Below are 16,193 nucleotides of genomic sequence, written 5' to 3' on the forward strand. Positions count from 1 at the left end.
GGGCAATCACTGGGTAAGGGTCAGTGGCCCTGAGGTCAAGACTGGGGAGAAATGGTTTCCTAAGTTCTAGGGACTGCCTGGGAAAAAGCCCACCATACTCTACTCCCATGGCCAGGGAGTTCCCGTAGGGGCACATACGTGAAATCAGCAGTTGATTGTCTCTCTTAGGAACAAAATTATGCCTACTACAGAGCCAGCCTCCCACAGACCACTGTTATTGCACTGGCACCGTGACAAAGGCACCAGCGCCAGGCTGCCAGCTGGGAGCACTGATTATGGGTGATGGAAGAGAAAGAATGCTTCTGTCCCTAGCACACAGGATGAGAACCCCAAAGAATGGATGTTGATGCATAAAATAACCTCTTGTTTTTGCCTAAATGCTTCCATCTTTTTGTCCCTACGATCATTTTAAGTAGTATGGAGACAAAGAATTTGTTCATTTATATAGGAATAAAGAGTGTGCAGAGATTCAGAATTAGCCTGTCACAGGCCAATAATCTGTACCACTAGAGCTCTTTTCCCAAGAGAAAACTGCAGATTTGCTTGAAATTAATAATGGTTCATCAGCCATTCATTACACATGTAATTAGCCTGGGTGAAAACAGATGCCATTTCAATGTCCTTGACATCAATTTTTTCCACTCCCAAGTTATCATCACCCACACACTCTCTTCTGCTTTCCCTACTCAAGTCTGATAAACTCCCACATTCCAGATTGGGAATAGTGGCTGTATCCTTGGGTTTGACTGCATATACGCAATACTTGAGTGTTCACATGCATGGAGGCTAAAGTTAATTTTTTAACTACAACTTTGGAATGTAGTTGCCTTCACCCTGTGTTCTAAACCCCCTTCTTGAGTAGAACCAAGCTAGATAATGGCACAAAGGAGGAAAGTAAAGAACCACCAGGCATACGATGGAAAGCAGGCATATGATGGAAACTGCAGCAGAATTTCATGCTTCTTGCTAATGGGACCCAATCCTGAGCAAAGTCTTCTCAACTCTACCAGTGAAGGCTTGGTTGTCCATAGCATGAGGATGACAGTGCAGCACTTCCATGCCAGTCTTAGGAACTAAAATCTCACTCAGGGTTGAGAAAGTGGAACCTTAAAGAATGGCAGGCACACAAACCACAAACGTCTTCAGTCCTCATACAGCGCTGGCCCGTATGAAGACAGGAGCCCTGAGAATTCTAGAGAAGGCTCAAGTTCAAGTGTAAGGGCCACAAGTACCCAAGGATGGCACACTCGAGCCAGCCTGGGGAGTTTAGAAGGACAAGGGAGAGAAGGGCAGTGCCACTGTCTTGTTAGAATCTTCCTTAACGGGAACTGAGGACAGGACTCTCAGATCCAGTGATGAAGCCCACTAATCCCAACCAGCACCTGGCCTGCTTGGTTGGACCATTGGGGCTGATAGAACAAGCTCTAAGGTGAGAACTTGAGGTCCCCAGGGTAGAAATCTTTTCACCATATCCCCAGTGCCGAGAACCATAGCTGGCACACAGCAGGTGCTCAATAAATATTTGTCAAATAGAATGAACAAACACCATGAGCATGGCTAATGGTATCGAAGAAGAAAGCTCAGGGAAGAGCTCTCCATCAGTAGGTAGGGGGACCCATCCTTCAGAAGATTCTTTTATTAAAACTGGGTGACATCGGTAAGGGGACAGTACAAAAAAAATTTTGGTCCATGAAAAAAACATAATAATTCAGTTAATAAAAACAGTTATCTTCAGGGACACTGTGTAGGAGTGCTGAGCTTCCTTCTCATGGTTCCAGCCCCAGGGACAGAGGTTGTCTGTCCAGTGTCACTCTGCGGAGAACCTTTCAAGGGAAGAGTGGGATAATGACAGCAAGGGGAAGACGGGGAGAAAGTTCTGCTGTCCCCAGTGTGGGACAGTCAGGGATACGGGCTGGGGGATGTGCTCGCAGAAGCCTGAGGAGGGGGTGGGGAAGCAGGGGCTTTGTCAGTTCTGCGGGTTTAGAGCCCATGCTGAACGGGATTCCCCCTCTGTGCCCAGCCGTCTCCCACCCTGCTGTGTTGAGTCTGCGAGCCTGGGCTATGCTAACTCAGGGGTGATACAACCTGGAAGAAGAATTTGAGGCTCTCCTGGAAAGATGCAAAACCATTTAAGTTGCAAGGGGCCAAGATCACAAGGTCCTGCTGCTACCTGAGGGGTCTGAAGCTTTGAGGGCAGGGGCTGGGGAGTCACAGTCCTGTGAGGCAGGGAGAGGGAAGAGTCACAGACCCAACTCAGAGCTATTCTCCAGCCCTAGGCGCTTTCACTCCTCAGTGCCCTGGAAGTCACCAGTGGGTGTCAACTGGGCAGACAAGGGACAGGAAGACAGGGATGGCCCAGGGCTTTTACCCGTTTGATTTTAGGCCTGTTTCTCCATGAAAGGATGGGGGAGGCAGGGTGGAATGAATGAATGAGTCACACCTCCAAGCAACAGCAGGAAGGAACAGCCTCCGCTGGCAATGACAGTACCCCCGGTGAGGGCCCTTGGGGCTCTGACAGGGAAAGGCAAGATTCCCCCACTCAAATGCCCTGGGTTAGGACAGGTAGGAGGGAATCCTAAAAAGCAGCTACAGGGAGTGTGGTGAGAGGGAGCAATACTAAGAGAACAAACTCCAGTACTGATGTGGACCCCCTATGAGGGAGTAAGAGAAGCACTGAGACAACAGGCCACTCCAGAGGGCCGCGGACCGACCTGGGGCTCAGTGGAGCCCAAGAACCAGGAGTCCTTGAGTGCTAGAGGGTGACAAGTGAAGGGAGAGTGTGCGCCAAACCTGTGGAGGGAGGGGAGGAAACTGGACTCTGTTATCAGGAAAGCCAAGATCAACTAGCTTATAGAGGGCCCCCAGGCCTGAGTCTCGGAGAAGGGGCCAAAGCTCCCAACTCCTGGGTCTCTGAAGGGCAGGATCAGTGTAGCTGGTCCCCTTGAAGACCACTTGGCCTTAGGCCCAATCCATTCAATGCACTGATTACCACTATGGGTTCTCTCTCTAATACTATCTAGAGGTCCTATGCAGACCAGGGGAGGGTACAGGCACATGGGAACTTTGTGGGGCAAAGGGAAGCTGGGGGTAGGAAGGGATGGGGTGGGAGAAGAGGGCAACAGGTATCATGTGAGACCCTCTTCATTCTGGTGTTGTCCTAGAACCAACAGCATCCCCTGGAAGGCCCCAAGCAAGACCAAGGCAGGTGCTATGAGGCAGGCAGCACAGGCCCAAATAAAGAAATCGGTGCAGCCAAATCAGGGCTGTGGGAGAAGCCCTATGTATTTCGGATTCCCAGGGCTTGCTCTAATTCTTGTCGTCTCTGCTGCACCTAAGGAGAAAATAGTGGAGGGAGTGGAAGATGAGACAAACCAGAAGTTGGTACCTAACACCACTGACCCCCATCAAGGGTGCAGACCCCTTGCCTTTTGTCAGTTTCTCCTGTGCACCCCAGGTGCCTACCTTGGAGTAGAAGTATCGGCACACGGCCTCCTGTGCCCAAGGCTGGAAGTAGAACTCAGCTCGGCGCTCTTCCTCTGGGTTACCCACCACATCAGTCATGGTCTGAGGGAGATGGGAGGGGGAAGACACAGAAAAGACTTGTTTCCTTCCTTGTCATCTGTTATGGATTGAATTGTATCCCCTAAAAGATGTTGAAATCCTAACCCTCCCAGTACCTGTGAATGTGACCTTATCTAGGAATAGGGTCTCTGCGGATGATCAAGCTAAGATAAGGTCATTAGGATGGGCCTAATCCAATATGACTGGTATCTTTATAAAAGGGGAAACTTAGACACAGAGACAGACATGCGGAGAGGAAAGATGATATGAAGACACATGGAGAACACCATCTGCAAACCAAGGAATGCCTGAGGCTACCATAAGCTAGGAGAGAGGCCTGGAACAGACTCTCCCTCCCAGCCCTCAGAAGGAACCAAACCCTGCTGACACCCTGATTTCAGACTCTAGCCTCCAGAACCACGAGACAATACAGTTTCCCTTGTTTAAGCGACTCAGTTTGTGGTACTTTACTACGGTGGCCCTAGCAAACCACTAAAACAACACCCAAAGTCGCCTGCGCTGTCAACAAGTCATTGCCTTCTTCAGGGATCCTTTCAGGCACCCCGTCCCTTGCTCCTCTTCTCGGGCTAACTGCAGTCAATCACCACAGAATAGGCGCGCACCGAGGACACATCTCACACATTCTATGCTCATTCCTACCTTCCTGCCTGAGCTTATGATGCTCCCCTCTCTGGGATATAACTCAAATCCCAAATTCTCCATGAAGCCTTCCCTAGCTATTCTAGCCTCATCAATCTCCCTTCTCCTTTGTATGACCTTTTTGGTACTGGTGAGTTCCAATAACGTCTTACATGATTACTACTTTTTAAATCACAGTAACATGGTTTCTCCGAACAGAATGTGTGCTACTTTGAAAAAGATCAAGTTTTCCACTCTGTATCGCCTACAATACGGTGCACAGTGACAGCACATAGTAAGTACTAGATAAACACTTGACGGTTCCACCTCCATTTCCCTACTTAATTGTAAAATGGGCCCTGGAACACACTAAAGAAAGTCTGGTCCCTCACTTTCCCCTGGCTCTCTATCTCATGCTACGGAAACGGAGCAAATGTATGCCTCACGGATCTAAGTGTCTTTGCACCTGTCCCAGGTTCTTTACCTTGAGGTCCCGGCACTGGGACTGAAGCCAGTCATTGATGAAACCCTGAGGGTCTCTAGCAAAGCTCAGCATGAACTCTCGCTGGGTCTTCAGCTGATTGATAGTTTCTATGGTCTCATGGATCTGAAAGGAAGAAGGAAGCTCATAACATTCTCACACTGGGGAAATGCAAAGTTAAATGGCAGGCAGTGTGTGACTTCCTGTGCCGCTCCCAACCTAAGAACAGAGCGTGGCCCAGAAATGGCACTGCTGCCCGACCTGCTCCGGCGCTCGGCATTCGCTTAGCAGGTGATGTGCACCGTGTCTCTATACACCCCACGTGAGGGAAGTTTTCCTTTTAGTCTCCACGATGTCCACTGTGGACGACGCTACATGGTGAATATTTAATCCACAGCACAAATGGGTCCTGAAACACTCTCAGGTAGAAAAGAAGTGGTACAGAGAGCTGTCTCAAAAGCTGTGGTCTGTGGGTTTTGTTCTTTGTCCTCTTCTCATTCTCTCTACTCCTCCTGGCGATTTCATCTACTTGTATGTCTTCCAGTACCACTGACAAGGTAATGAGTCCCCAGTCTGCAGACCAGAATCCATTTTCTAAACTCCAACCCATCCACCTGCTTGACATCTCAAGGCACCTTAAACTCTCCGAAACTAAATTCACTACCTTTCCCCAATATCTGCTTCTCCTCCTGTTCCCAATCTGAGTAACTACAACTGTACACTCCAGCTGAAAACCTGAGGGCCGTCATAACGCCTCTTCTCCCTCACGCCTCCCCCCACCGTCTCCACCCAGTGTCCAAATCCCTGCAATTTCACCTTAACACCTTCCAAATCTATCTACTCGTTTCCATTCTCACTGTCAGGACCGTAAGTTTAGGCCCTCGACACATCTCACGTGCATCACTGCACCAGCCACTTAACTGGGCTTCCTTCCTGCACATCTGCCCCCATTACAATTCACTCCCCAACATCCTGCCAGTGATCATTCTAAATGCAAAGAGCACCAGGCCCTCCAGTTTTCAGGACAAAGTATAAGCCAGTTTTCCCCGCAAAGCTGCTTCATGACTAGGATCCTGCTTCCCTATCCAGTTTCTTTTCCCCAGCACCCCGAGCTCTATCTAACACAGTAAGCAGCTTGTACTTCTTGAACATGCCAGGCTCTCTGCTCATCTTTGGGCCTTCATACACCCTGCTCCCTCTTTCTGGAATGGCCTCTGCCCCCCAAGCCCCTAAGCAACATCCTCCTTTCTCCCCTTTTGTTGACTCCCATGTCGTCCTTCAAGATTTAGTTGGGGCATCAGCTCCTCCAGGAAGGCCTCCCTGTTCTCCTTTGTGTTCCCAGAGCCTTTCTGGCTTTACCTGCATGGACTATGTCTGATAATGGTATCAATAATAACAACAGGAGCAGCAGCGGCCATTTGTTTTTTTGTGTGGTTTTTTTTTGCCATTTGTTTTTATGTGCCAGATACAATGTCATGTCTTTACATACACTGTCTCATTTAACCCTCATAACAAACTTATAAAAATACGTATTATGGTCTCTATTTCGCAGATCAGAAACTGAGGCTCAAAGCTATTAAGAGGTATTGCCAAGAATCAGAACTCATGTGTGTCTGGCTCCAACCAGCACCAAACAGAGTGCCTAGCATTTACTGGGTGGCAGTACATTTTGAATGAATATCAAGAATCAAAAGAAGCCAAGAAGCTGTGATAGAGGGCTGGTGGCACCCAACTATCCAGGGCATGGTCCCTACCTTGTTGTCTAGAGTAGCAATCTCCTGCTGGCTGGCAGTAGACAGCAGAAAAGAATTCATCTGGGTCTTCAAGGTATCATCCACTTCCACATCAATGTCATAACAAGCTGTCTTTTTCTGATCATTCGGGTCAACACTGGGGAGGAAACCAAAGGGGCCTGGTAAAGGGCTTGTCCCCTAAGACCTAATTACACAGGGTCAAAAAGATAGTCTAGACTGAAGGGCAAGGAGCTGACTGCAAAAGGGCACAAGAGACCTCTTCGGTGTGATGGAAATGTTCCGTACGCTCCTTGTGGTGATAGCTACAGAATGTATACATTTGCCAAAAATCATCAAATTTTATTTTAAGTGGGTGCAATATATTGCATATAAACCTCAACAGAGTTAATTAAAAAAAAAAACTCAATGGTAAAAATTCAAATGTTACAGAAGATATCCAATGAAAAGTAAGTTTCTCCCTCCCCACAAGGAGACCATCACTACAGTATCTTCTGTATCTTTCCCCCTATTAAGCTAAAATTGACCCTGAAAATTAATTCAAATAAAACACATACCACGCAAAATAAAAAGTGGCGTAACTTTAAGCCCATGAATACGGGACAAACTAGCTTCTACTGACCCAGTGTATAGGCTGTAGGAGTTACTATTGGCTGAGTGATGATGGTTCAGGGTCTAATGAAAGAAAGGCTAATTAATATGGAATGAGGGAAAGAAGGCAAAAACTACATCCAGCCAGAAGACATGCTGCTTTGAGGAGAAGATGCCCTCCTTCACTCCATATCTCCCTAGAGATGCCTTGCTCGTCCACCTTCTGAACAGAAAAGCAGATGGAGGTAATGGAGTTGGAGTCTCAGCTTAGAATGTCCTACCACCCAGAGAAAAGATAGTAGCTCATCAGTGATGAGGTGGTAAATATCTAATAACTGATTCTCCAAAAGAGAAGAAGAAGAAGAAGAAGAACAAAAAGCCCTGACTTGTAGCATTTGCTGATTTCTGTGTTTTAAATATTCTCGACATGATTGATTTCAAGATGCCAACATTATATCACTGATCAAGGAGCTGGGAAGGGATGTGCAGTAACATATCATTAGATAGTATTTCCACCATACAGACACAATAGACAGAAGTAACCCTGAAAACACAAACACCAGTAAACTAATATAATAATTCAGAGATGATGAATTTTTGAGTATATATTACCCTTATTTTTATTTTTTATTTTTTTTTCTTTTTTGCGGTATGTGGGCCTCTCACTGTTGTGGCCTCTCCCGTTGCGGAGCACAGGCTCTGGACGCGCAGGCCCAGCGGCCATGGCTCACGGGCCCAGCCGCTCCGCGGCATATGGGATCCTCCCAGACCGGGGCACGAACCCGTATCCCCTGCATCGGCAGGCGGACTCTTAACCACTGCGCCACCAGGGAGGCCCTACCCTTATTTTTAATATAACGTATTTAATTGCAAGTTTGTATAATTTAACCTTAAATAACGACTGTGTTTAACAACCTGCTTGCAAAATCCCTGAAAATTTTGAGAACTGACTTGTGCAGCTGGTGCAAGCCAGCTCCAGCACACCACTGCCCTGTACACACATGCTTACCTGATGACATGATTAATGATGATGGGCTCTGGTGGCATAAGCAAGGCGTGGAGCCGTTGGGGGATCTCTGAAAACTTCATACGTTGAGACTCAAAGATCTGCGGGAAAGAGGAGAAGCAGCTAAGAGCACAATTAGTGCTCCAGTGGACCTGAGCAAAAGAATGGGTCCTTTTCTTACCTGCTGGAGGTACTTGTCACAGATGACAAACTCCCGCTCATGTGGGTCCTGGAGTTTATGCGTCTTAATATATTGCCACAGTGCTTGAATGATCACTGGACGGGTCTGGGTGTGGATGCCCAGCAGCCGAGCCAGACGAGGGTCTAATTTAAACTGAGGAGGCTATAGAGAACCAAAGAGTTTGGGATGAAGCTAATGAGCTGAGTCTATGTGCATTATGAGGTGCTTGGCATGGCCATACATTCAAGCCATTCAACAGGCATTAATGAGGTGCATTCCCTGGGGCAGAAATACACTAACAGGAACTCAGAAATGACTAAGACCCTATCCCCATATTTAGGGAGGTAACAGTCTGGCGGCAAATTACCCACAACTAGACTTAAACCTTTAAATGTCAGACTGCTGATGGGATGTGGCTGTGAAAGCTGGACCCCCTCACATCAGCACAAAATACCTGGTAATCCAGCATCAGCAGGACAGTACACCGTACATTCACGTCTCCTGGCCGCTTCACCTGGAAGCCATCTGTCTCCTGGGTAGTGGCGGTCCTGTGCCACTACAGAGAGGAAGATGTCAGGGGGTGCTCTCCCAGAGGAAGAGCTGGGGTGGGAGGGAAGAGCTTCTGTAATGACTGAATATTCAACTTTGATTACTGAAGCTACTGGAGAAGAGCAACAGCATGAGACATTTTAAAAAACTGCATATGACTTTGGGATTCCTGTCTATAAGTCGATTGACCTTTTCATTATGACTGTGCAGGGTCACATTTAAATTAGCCTGAACTTTCAGTGATAATTTTATCCACAAAAATGGATAATATACATGTGTATAGTAAAATAACGTAGCTATCATCTATTGGGTACTTACTATGTGCAAGAATATTCTAAAGCATTTACTTGGATTATCACATTTAATCCCCACAACATCCATACGAGATAGGCACCATTAAACCTATTCTACAGATGAGAAAACTAATGCTTAGAAGAGTGAAGTAAGCTGCCTAAGGTCAACAGCCAATAAGTGGTGGAGCTGCTATCTGAGCTCTGGTGTGTCAGATTCTACAGTCCACATTCTTAGCCACTATGTTCTACTGCTATAAAGTTAAGTTAAATATATTTACAAATTTCTATTGATTCTATGACTTACTTCCCTTATTAGATGGTAAAGACCTGCAGCTACACTGGCAGAGAAAGGAGCAGGTGAAGTTCACCTGGAGTGCTGGACTGTCTCATTCTGGTTTTGACTATATCCCAAAGAACACTGTTGCTAACATAGTCTTCAGAACAACACTATGTAATCAGGCATTACAATAAAGAATTTTTGATGATTTGGAATGTGAATCTAAACAGAGCAGGAACCAAAAGCAAGTCCCACATCTGCAAAAGTAGCCTTGGCAAGGACTAGAACCCTATTAGTTAACCCCCTTAATCACAGCACTTGTTACCAGGAAAAAGGTAGAATGGTGTGTGGATAACTACATCTCACCATTTTTATTTTTATTTTACTTTTTTAATTTTTATTTTATTTTCCAGTACGCGGGCCTCTCACTGTCGTGGCCTCTCCCGTTGCAGAGCACAGGCTCCAGACGCGCAGGCTCAGCGGCCATGGTTCATGGGCCCAGCCACTCTGCGGCATGTGGGATCTTCCCGGACCGGGGCACGAACCCATGTCCCCTGCATCGGCAGGTGGACTCTCAACCACTGCGCCACCAGGGAAGCCCCATCTCACCATTTTTTTTTTTTTTTTTTTTTTATGGTATGCGGGCCTCTCACTGTTGTGGCCTCTCCCGTTGCGGAGCACAGGCTCCGGATGTGCAGGCCCAGCGGCCATGGCTCACGGGCCCAGCCGCTCCGCGGCATATGGGATCCTCCCAGACCGGGGCACGAACCCGTATCCCCTGCATCGGCAGGCGGACTCTCAACCACTGCGCCACCAGGGAGGCCCCATCTCACCATTTTTAATAAGCAAGATGCAGAGATGGCTTGACATGTGTAAGAGGCCTCCATCAGAATTTTCCTTGAAAGTGGGGGCAGCAACAAAGATAGTAAAATTTAAAAGGTGGGACAAGTCAGACTGCAAAAGCTCTTGGGTCCAAACAGTACCAGAACTGAACAGCTAGTGCCACCTGGAGGCTAACGTGCAAACTGCGTTGGAGGAATTGTACACCTGGGGTAACCCTTTATTCATACCTTCCCCTTTCCCTAGACATTAATGTTTGGCTCCCAAGTCCATCATCCTCCAGTCATAAAGTCAAAGCAAAGCCTAGAGGACAGAACTACTCACTTCCACCAGATGGTTATCTGGCCCATACAGGTCTTTGTCCAGTTCGATCACCAAGGACTTAAAAAAAGAAGAGAACTTCCTCTTTTGTTTGGTGGCATCATATTTGGACAAGGCTGACTAGAGGAGAGAGAGGAGAGGTCATGTTAGAAAAGGCCAGAAGAAATTCCCCAAAATAAAGTCCTATAAAAAAGGAACCCACAAAAGCAATGGGAAAAAAACTCAAAAATGTCTTCTGAGAACCTCTCAGGAGATGGCAAGGCAGGTGTCTGTGGACACTGAACAAGTCACAGTAGCAATGAACCCTGAAGCAGCAGCCTATAACACATATAGGGCGATTGACGTACCCACCTCATTTCCCCAAGGGAAATGGGGCAAGTTAAGCCAAACCTCTGCCCATAGTAAAGCGAGTCTAAACAGAGAAAAGCCTGACTCTAGAGGGGAAACGAATCACAGGTAATAAAAAGCCAGAACCAAAACAGCTTTATTTGGATGACATGCCACCACCGGCAGACGGACCGGACCACAGAGAAAAAGGAGGCTCTGACGCTGAGCCCCGGTTCTCCTGGAAAATGCACTCACACTGGCTCGCCTGTGGACAAAGCCGGAGAGTGTAAGGGAATGGCAGGTGAGCTTCTCCAAGGAGCCTCTGGGGCGGGAAGTTCGGGGGTTACCACCTGTCAGCTGATGTTCCCATGAAGCAACAAAGGGCCCGTCAGAGAACTCTATCCCACGTAAATTGTGAAATGTCTCCAGTGGAAGCTGGGAAGATGGTGATGCCGCAGTGGAGATCGAGAACCTCAAGGACTCACAGAGGAAAGCATGGCCCAAATGCTAAGTGCAAACTCGCTGGGTTTAAAAAAAAACCTAACTGAAAAATCTGCAGATACTGCCAAGTCCAATGGCTAGCAGCATCAGGAAGGAGGTAAACAACAAATCGAATCCCACGACAATCAGGTTCTCGATATGATACCACAGAGGGGGTCAAGCTGTGGGAGCCAGAAACAAAGAACCATTGTCTTTTAGTACAGGGAACACAGTGACCCTCTCCCTGCTGTTCCCAACAGGAGCTGTAAGCACCAGTCAGGCTTCCTGCCAACCAGACAATACTGCTTGTTCCCAGCAGCTCCCACCCTAAATGCCGACCACAGTGGACCTTGAACTCACATCCTCCAGGAGCCGTCCTTCTACCCGAAGCTCCCAGGAAGCCACCGTCCCTTCCCCATCCTCGGCATCTGACTTAGCCGGATTGAAAGTGTTAGAAATGAAAATTCGCAGCTTCCGTTTTTGCTGAGGAAGGCAGAAACAGGATTGATAGTGGGGCTTCAGTGGTTTGATGTTGAAGACAAGGGTCTCCCCAAACCTGAAAATGACTCCTAACAGACTGGCTTACTGTCTACCCAGTCCTTGGAGTGGGCGGATGGAGATTCCACCTAGAAGAAGAGTACAGGCCACTGGCCTGAGTGCAAGTGCATTCACCAGGATGTCAGATGGACAGAGTCATGCAAGGTGCCAGGTTCCCAAGGTGGCAGAGCAGTTGTGGCAAAAACACCCACAGGGTATATTTCTGGTGCAAGGAATATCGAAAGCCCCTCCCCCTTCGCTGTTCTGTTCTTGTGCTTCTAATGTAATTCTCAGTTGGTAGGCAAAAGGGAGAGATTTAATTTAAATGCCAAGGAGAGCTGTGCTATGCCTTTGATTTCTCATCCCAAGCCTGCTGAAGGTTCCCGCGTCCTCCCCTTAGGCTCTCTGCCTAGCACTCTCCTGCGTTACCTTGATGGGACGTTTCAAGGCCTCCTGGATATCTAGCCGTTTCCTCATGATAGTCTGGTCCAGTTTCCTTTCAAAAGCCAAGAGATCCATATAGGCCTGGGATTCTGGTACCAGTTCACGAATCTTAGGAGCAGAAAGATATCATTGGGATCTTGAGCTGACCATCTCTATTCTCAAGCTCACCACACCTTCAAGAAGACCTATATAGCCTGGACTCACCCTTTGAGGTAGAATTTTGTCAGCCATCTTCTTTTTCTTTGCACTGTTTGGAATAAACACTTATCAGGATGGGATGGAACTAGCCAGAACATGAAGACAGGCTGTCCGCACCTCCGTTTATAGTGAAGTGAAGGAACTGCAAAGCCTGTCTCAAGTCAGACACCCCCATCCCCAAAAAACGCAAAGCATTTTCAAGAATGAGCACCGTCTGCTGACACAGCACCACCACTTCTTGGTTGAGGGACTCCCACCACCTGCATCCTCACAGGCATCCTCCCTCCCTCCCTCCGCCCCAGGGTCATCTTACTTGTGGTTCCGATTTTGGACCGCCTGCTGCTGGACCTGCTGGATCTGCTGAGGCGCAGGTCTCTTGCGGGACTGGTCCATCCCTGACTGGGCCAGGCCAGGTCGGACTGAAGGGTTCCCCCCATAGCCAGGGGGTCCCATGGAAGGTCCCTGAGGTGTCATTCGGCTGCCTGGTAGCATACCTGGTCTCTACACAGGGAAGAGGACCCAGAGATGTCATCGCTTCCCCTGCAAACCCCACCAAGAAAGGCAAAAGTGGGGGAGGCCTGAGTTCTTTGAATGAAACAAGGCTGAGGGGGTGGGGTGGAGCACAATGGTGGGCTGGGAGGAGAGCCCTCTATCTCTGTGAAATCTAGATAACTGGAGCTTCCTCAAATATAGCCCCAAAGCTAAGACAGCTAGGTTACACTCAAATTCTCCCCAGTCTATTTTGTATCTGGCGCATTGGACATCTTCTCTAATTCCACTTTTGCTCACAGAGTACTGCCAGCTACTGTCTCCTCAGAAGCTGACCTCAATTTGCCAGCTACACCTTCTGTGTTCCTCTGGGCGCTGGAGCTGCCTAGGCCCTTTAGCACACAAGCTCTCACAGGCCCATGCTTTGCCCCACTTCTTCGTCCACCCTGGCTGTACACCCTGACTCCCCAAGAAAACAATGCCCCTAGGAGCAGATGAGGATGCTAACTGCCTCCCCTCCCTTCCCCGCCCTGCCTCCCTGCACCCCGACTCACGGCCCGAATCCCTCCCTGGCGAGTCCCTCCTACTCCTCCCCCCACCCCTGTCACTCCCAGGCCCCCGCACGGCCCCGCCCCCGGCCAGCGCGCCCCTCCTCCTGCCGCACTCACCGGATAGGCCGCTCCGGGCATCGGGGAGCGGTACAGCCCTTGACCCGGCGCCGGGCCCATTCGCACCGGAGGCCCCGGAGTCCCGCCCGGACCCAGGGCAGCCGCCGCGCCCGCCCCTCCTGAGGCTCCGGCGCCGCCGCTCGGAGCCACAGACTGGAAACCCGCCCGGGCCGCCATCTTTCCCGGAGCCGCTGCTGCAGCTGCACAAAGAACCGGAACCGGAACTCCCCCCGCCCCCCGCGCGCCCCCCGCGCCCCCCGCGCGCCCGCCCGTCCGCCCGGCCGGCCCGCCGGCACGGGAGGCTCGGGGCAGCGAGACTGTGGGCTAGAGCGGGGGGAGACAAGCGGAAAAGGCGTGTGACCACTCCCTCCAGCCTTCACGGTCCGGGAGGGAAAACCATAGAGAGGAGCTCTGGGATAGAGAGGCCTTGCGAGCGGGCGCCCCCAGGCCGACGGAGGAAGACAAGGAACTGGAAAGGGGGACCACAGCTCAGGGTGATGGAGTAACTGCTTCATCTTGGCGCAATGCGTTTAACTTTACAAAGCGCTGTTTTTCCTTTCCTTCTCTTCCTGCTCTCAGCCCAGCGCGCTGAAGAGGAGTGCGCACTGTTTACTCCATTTTACAAACAGGAGAGGTGAACTCAGAGAGTAAATAACTTGGCAAAGTCAACCAACAAGTTAGCAGTAGAAGTCGAAACATAGAATCCAGATTTTCTGGTTGATAGTCCGGGGCTCATTCCATAGATAAAATGCCTCAATAACTACCTCACGTTCGAACTTAAACCCAACTTTCCCCGTGACATTTAACCTAACCTGCTTCTAGATTTTAAATTTATTATTATTATTTTTTTGGCGGTATGCGGGCCTCTCACTGTTGTGGCCTTTCCCGTTGCGGAGCACAGGCTCCGGACGCGCAGGCTCAGCGGCCATGGCTCACGGGCCCAGCCGCTTCGCGGCATGTGGGATCTTCCCGGACCGGGGCACGAACCCGCGTCCCCTGCATCGGCAGGCGGACTCTCAACCACTGCGCCACCAGGGAAGCCCTAAATTTATTTTGAAGTTTGACCCTGACCCCTCTCCAAAGAATCCTTTGTGCTAGGACTTCTCTTTGGGACCTTTGTTGCCTTTGACCTCTTCCTCTTTCCCTGCGCAGTGGTTCAAACCATTCCTGGTGTGATGGTCAGCCTGTCCCATCCCAGGAAGACCAGAGTATCCCTGCTCCCGCCGCCTTACTCCTGCCCTGATTGTTTGGCCCCAAGCCAAGCTCAGCTCTAAGCACTTAGTGGGAAGGTCTAAATACTATTCAAATAAAAGAAGAATGACACTGAAGGGGAGATAGTTAAAACCCAGTTTATTAGACCAGAGGCATGCGTCACCCATAGCCCTGCCTGCTGTTCTCCATCCGGAGCACACCCTTTGGCCTTGCTCCTGCTTCCCTCTGGAGAAGTCTGATCTCTAAGGAACTCCTAGGAGCCAAGAGTTCCCAAAGATCCCATATCCTCACTCTCCAACTGCAGGCCAATGCACAGGTGACCTGCCACAGGTCTTGTTCTGGGGCTGGAGACTGAGACAGCTGGGCAGAGAAGGCCTGTGAAAGGGCAGGGCTCTGGCCTGGGAGGAATGCCTGGTGGAGGGGGCACGGCAGGTACTCTACCTCACTGGTTTCTCTTTAAGGTAGGAAAGGAGGGACAGAACGGCAGAGCTTTCAGCTTCCCCTCTAGGCCTGTCTCTTTCTTCCCACTACCAAACTGTACCTTACCAGAAAATGTAAGTGGGGGGCTTGGGTATTAGGTGAGCAAAGAGGCCTGGGCATCCAGAAGGAGGCAAAGGCCACTGACTGAAGACCTCAGCCTCTGCCTGTCAGCACCCCGCTGCTTCAGCTGCAGAAGTCATCAACCCATAGCTCCCTCTGTCTCTGCAGATCTCAATCCCATGGGTAGGGGCTCTCTCTGTAGCAACCCCCTTCCATGGGGAGGCCACAGTCAGCTAGGCAAAGGACATTGGGGCGGGTGAAGCAGGGGTGGGAATGTTACGGCTGCAGGGAGGGCAAAGGGTACCCAGGTTGGGGAGAGAAGGTGAGGCCAGAAAGAGGCAGAGCTTGTAATTCACAGCTTCCTTTATGTCGCCACCGAGACAGTGCGAAGGTTACAATGCGCGTGTCGTCTCCTTGTGCTTCTTAGAGGGATGTGTGTACACAGTACAGACACCAGGGGAGAATCCAACTCTTTATACAGGCGAAGGCATTCAGAGACCAGGGAGGGGGTGGAAACACAGAAGGGGAACTTGGGGTGGGAGGGTGGTTCTTAGAGACAAGAGGGGATGAAGTAGAGACAGAGTCAGGGGAAAGTATATACAGAGATATAGCAATATAGAGTCTGTATCATATAGAAATAGAAAATGCAGGTGAAGTTGTTGAGAGAAGCAAATGACGTTTCGGGAGAGGACTTGGGAGAGTTCCATAAGAAAATTTATGGATGTGGCCCTCTGCAGGGGCCCCTGGGAGAGGGACCAGTGAGGTTAGGCACCAGTGCCCCTCTCCCTGAGCTGGAAGCCAACCAGCT

The 16,193-nt window shown here is 49.6% G+C and overlaps 1 protein-coding gene across 2 annotated transcripts; it reads right to left on the bottom strand.

Moving 5' to 3' along the window:
* Positions 1–1,620: 1,620 nt before the first annotated feature.
* Positions 1,621–13,871, bottom strand: SMARCD1 (SWI/SNF related, matrix associated, actin dependent regulator of chromatin, subfamily d, member 1). 2 transcript variants are annotated; one of them, XM_060111920.1, is made up of 13 exons: positions 13,634–13,871; positions 12,790–12,977; positions 12,483–12,525; positions 12,264–12,386; positions 11,658–11,780; positions 10,494–10,610; positions 8,665–8,766; positions 8,211–8,372; positions 8,033–8,130; positions 6,436–6,571; positions 4,685–4,807; positions 3,463–3,564; positions 1,621–3,331 (listed from the first exon to the last, which is right to left on the bottom strand). In XM_060111920.1, the coding sequence occupies exons 1-13, from the start codon at positions 13,808–13,810 to the stop codon at positions 3,278–3,280; spliced, it is 1,548 nt and encodes a 515-aa protein (XP_059967903.1). In that variant the 5' UTR covers positions 13,811–13,871; the 3' UTR covers positions 1,621–3,277. The 2 variants fall into 2 exon arrangements, with proteins under 2 accessions (XP_059967903.1, XP_059967902.1); XM_060111919.1 differs by lacking the exon at positions 11,658–11,780 and having other exon boundaries at positions 13,634–13,857.
* Positions 13,872–16,193: the final 2,322 nt, after the last annotated feature.

Source organism: Mesoplodon densirostris, chromosome 11 (assembly GCF_025265405.1).
Source record: "Mesoplodon densirostris isolate mMesDen1 chromosome 11, mMesDen1 primary haplotype, whole genome shotgun sequence".
NCBI lineage: Eukaryota > Metazoa > Chordata > Mammalia > Artiodactyla > Ziphiidae > Mesoplodon > Mesoplodon densirostris.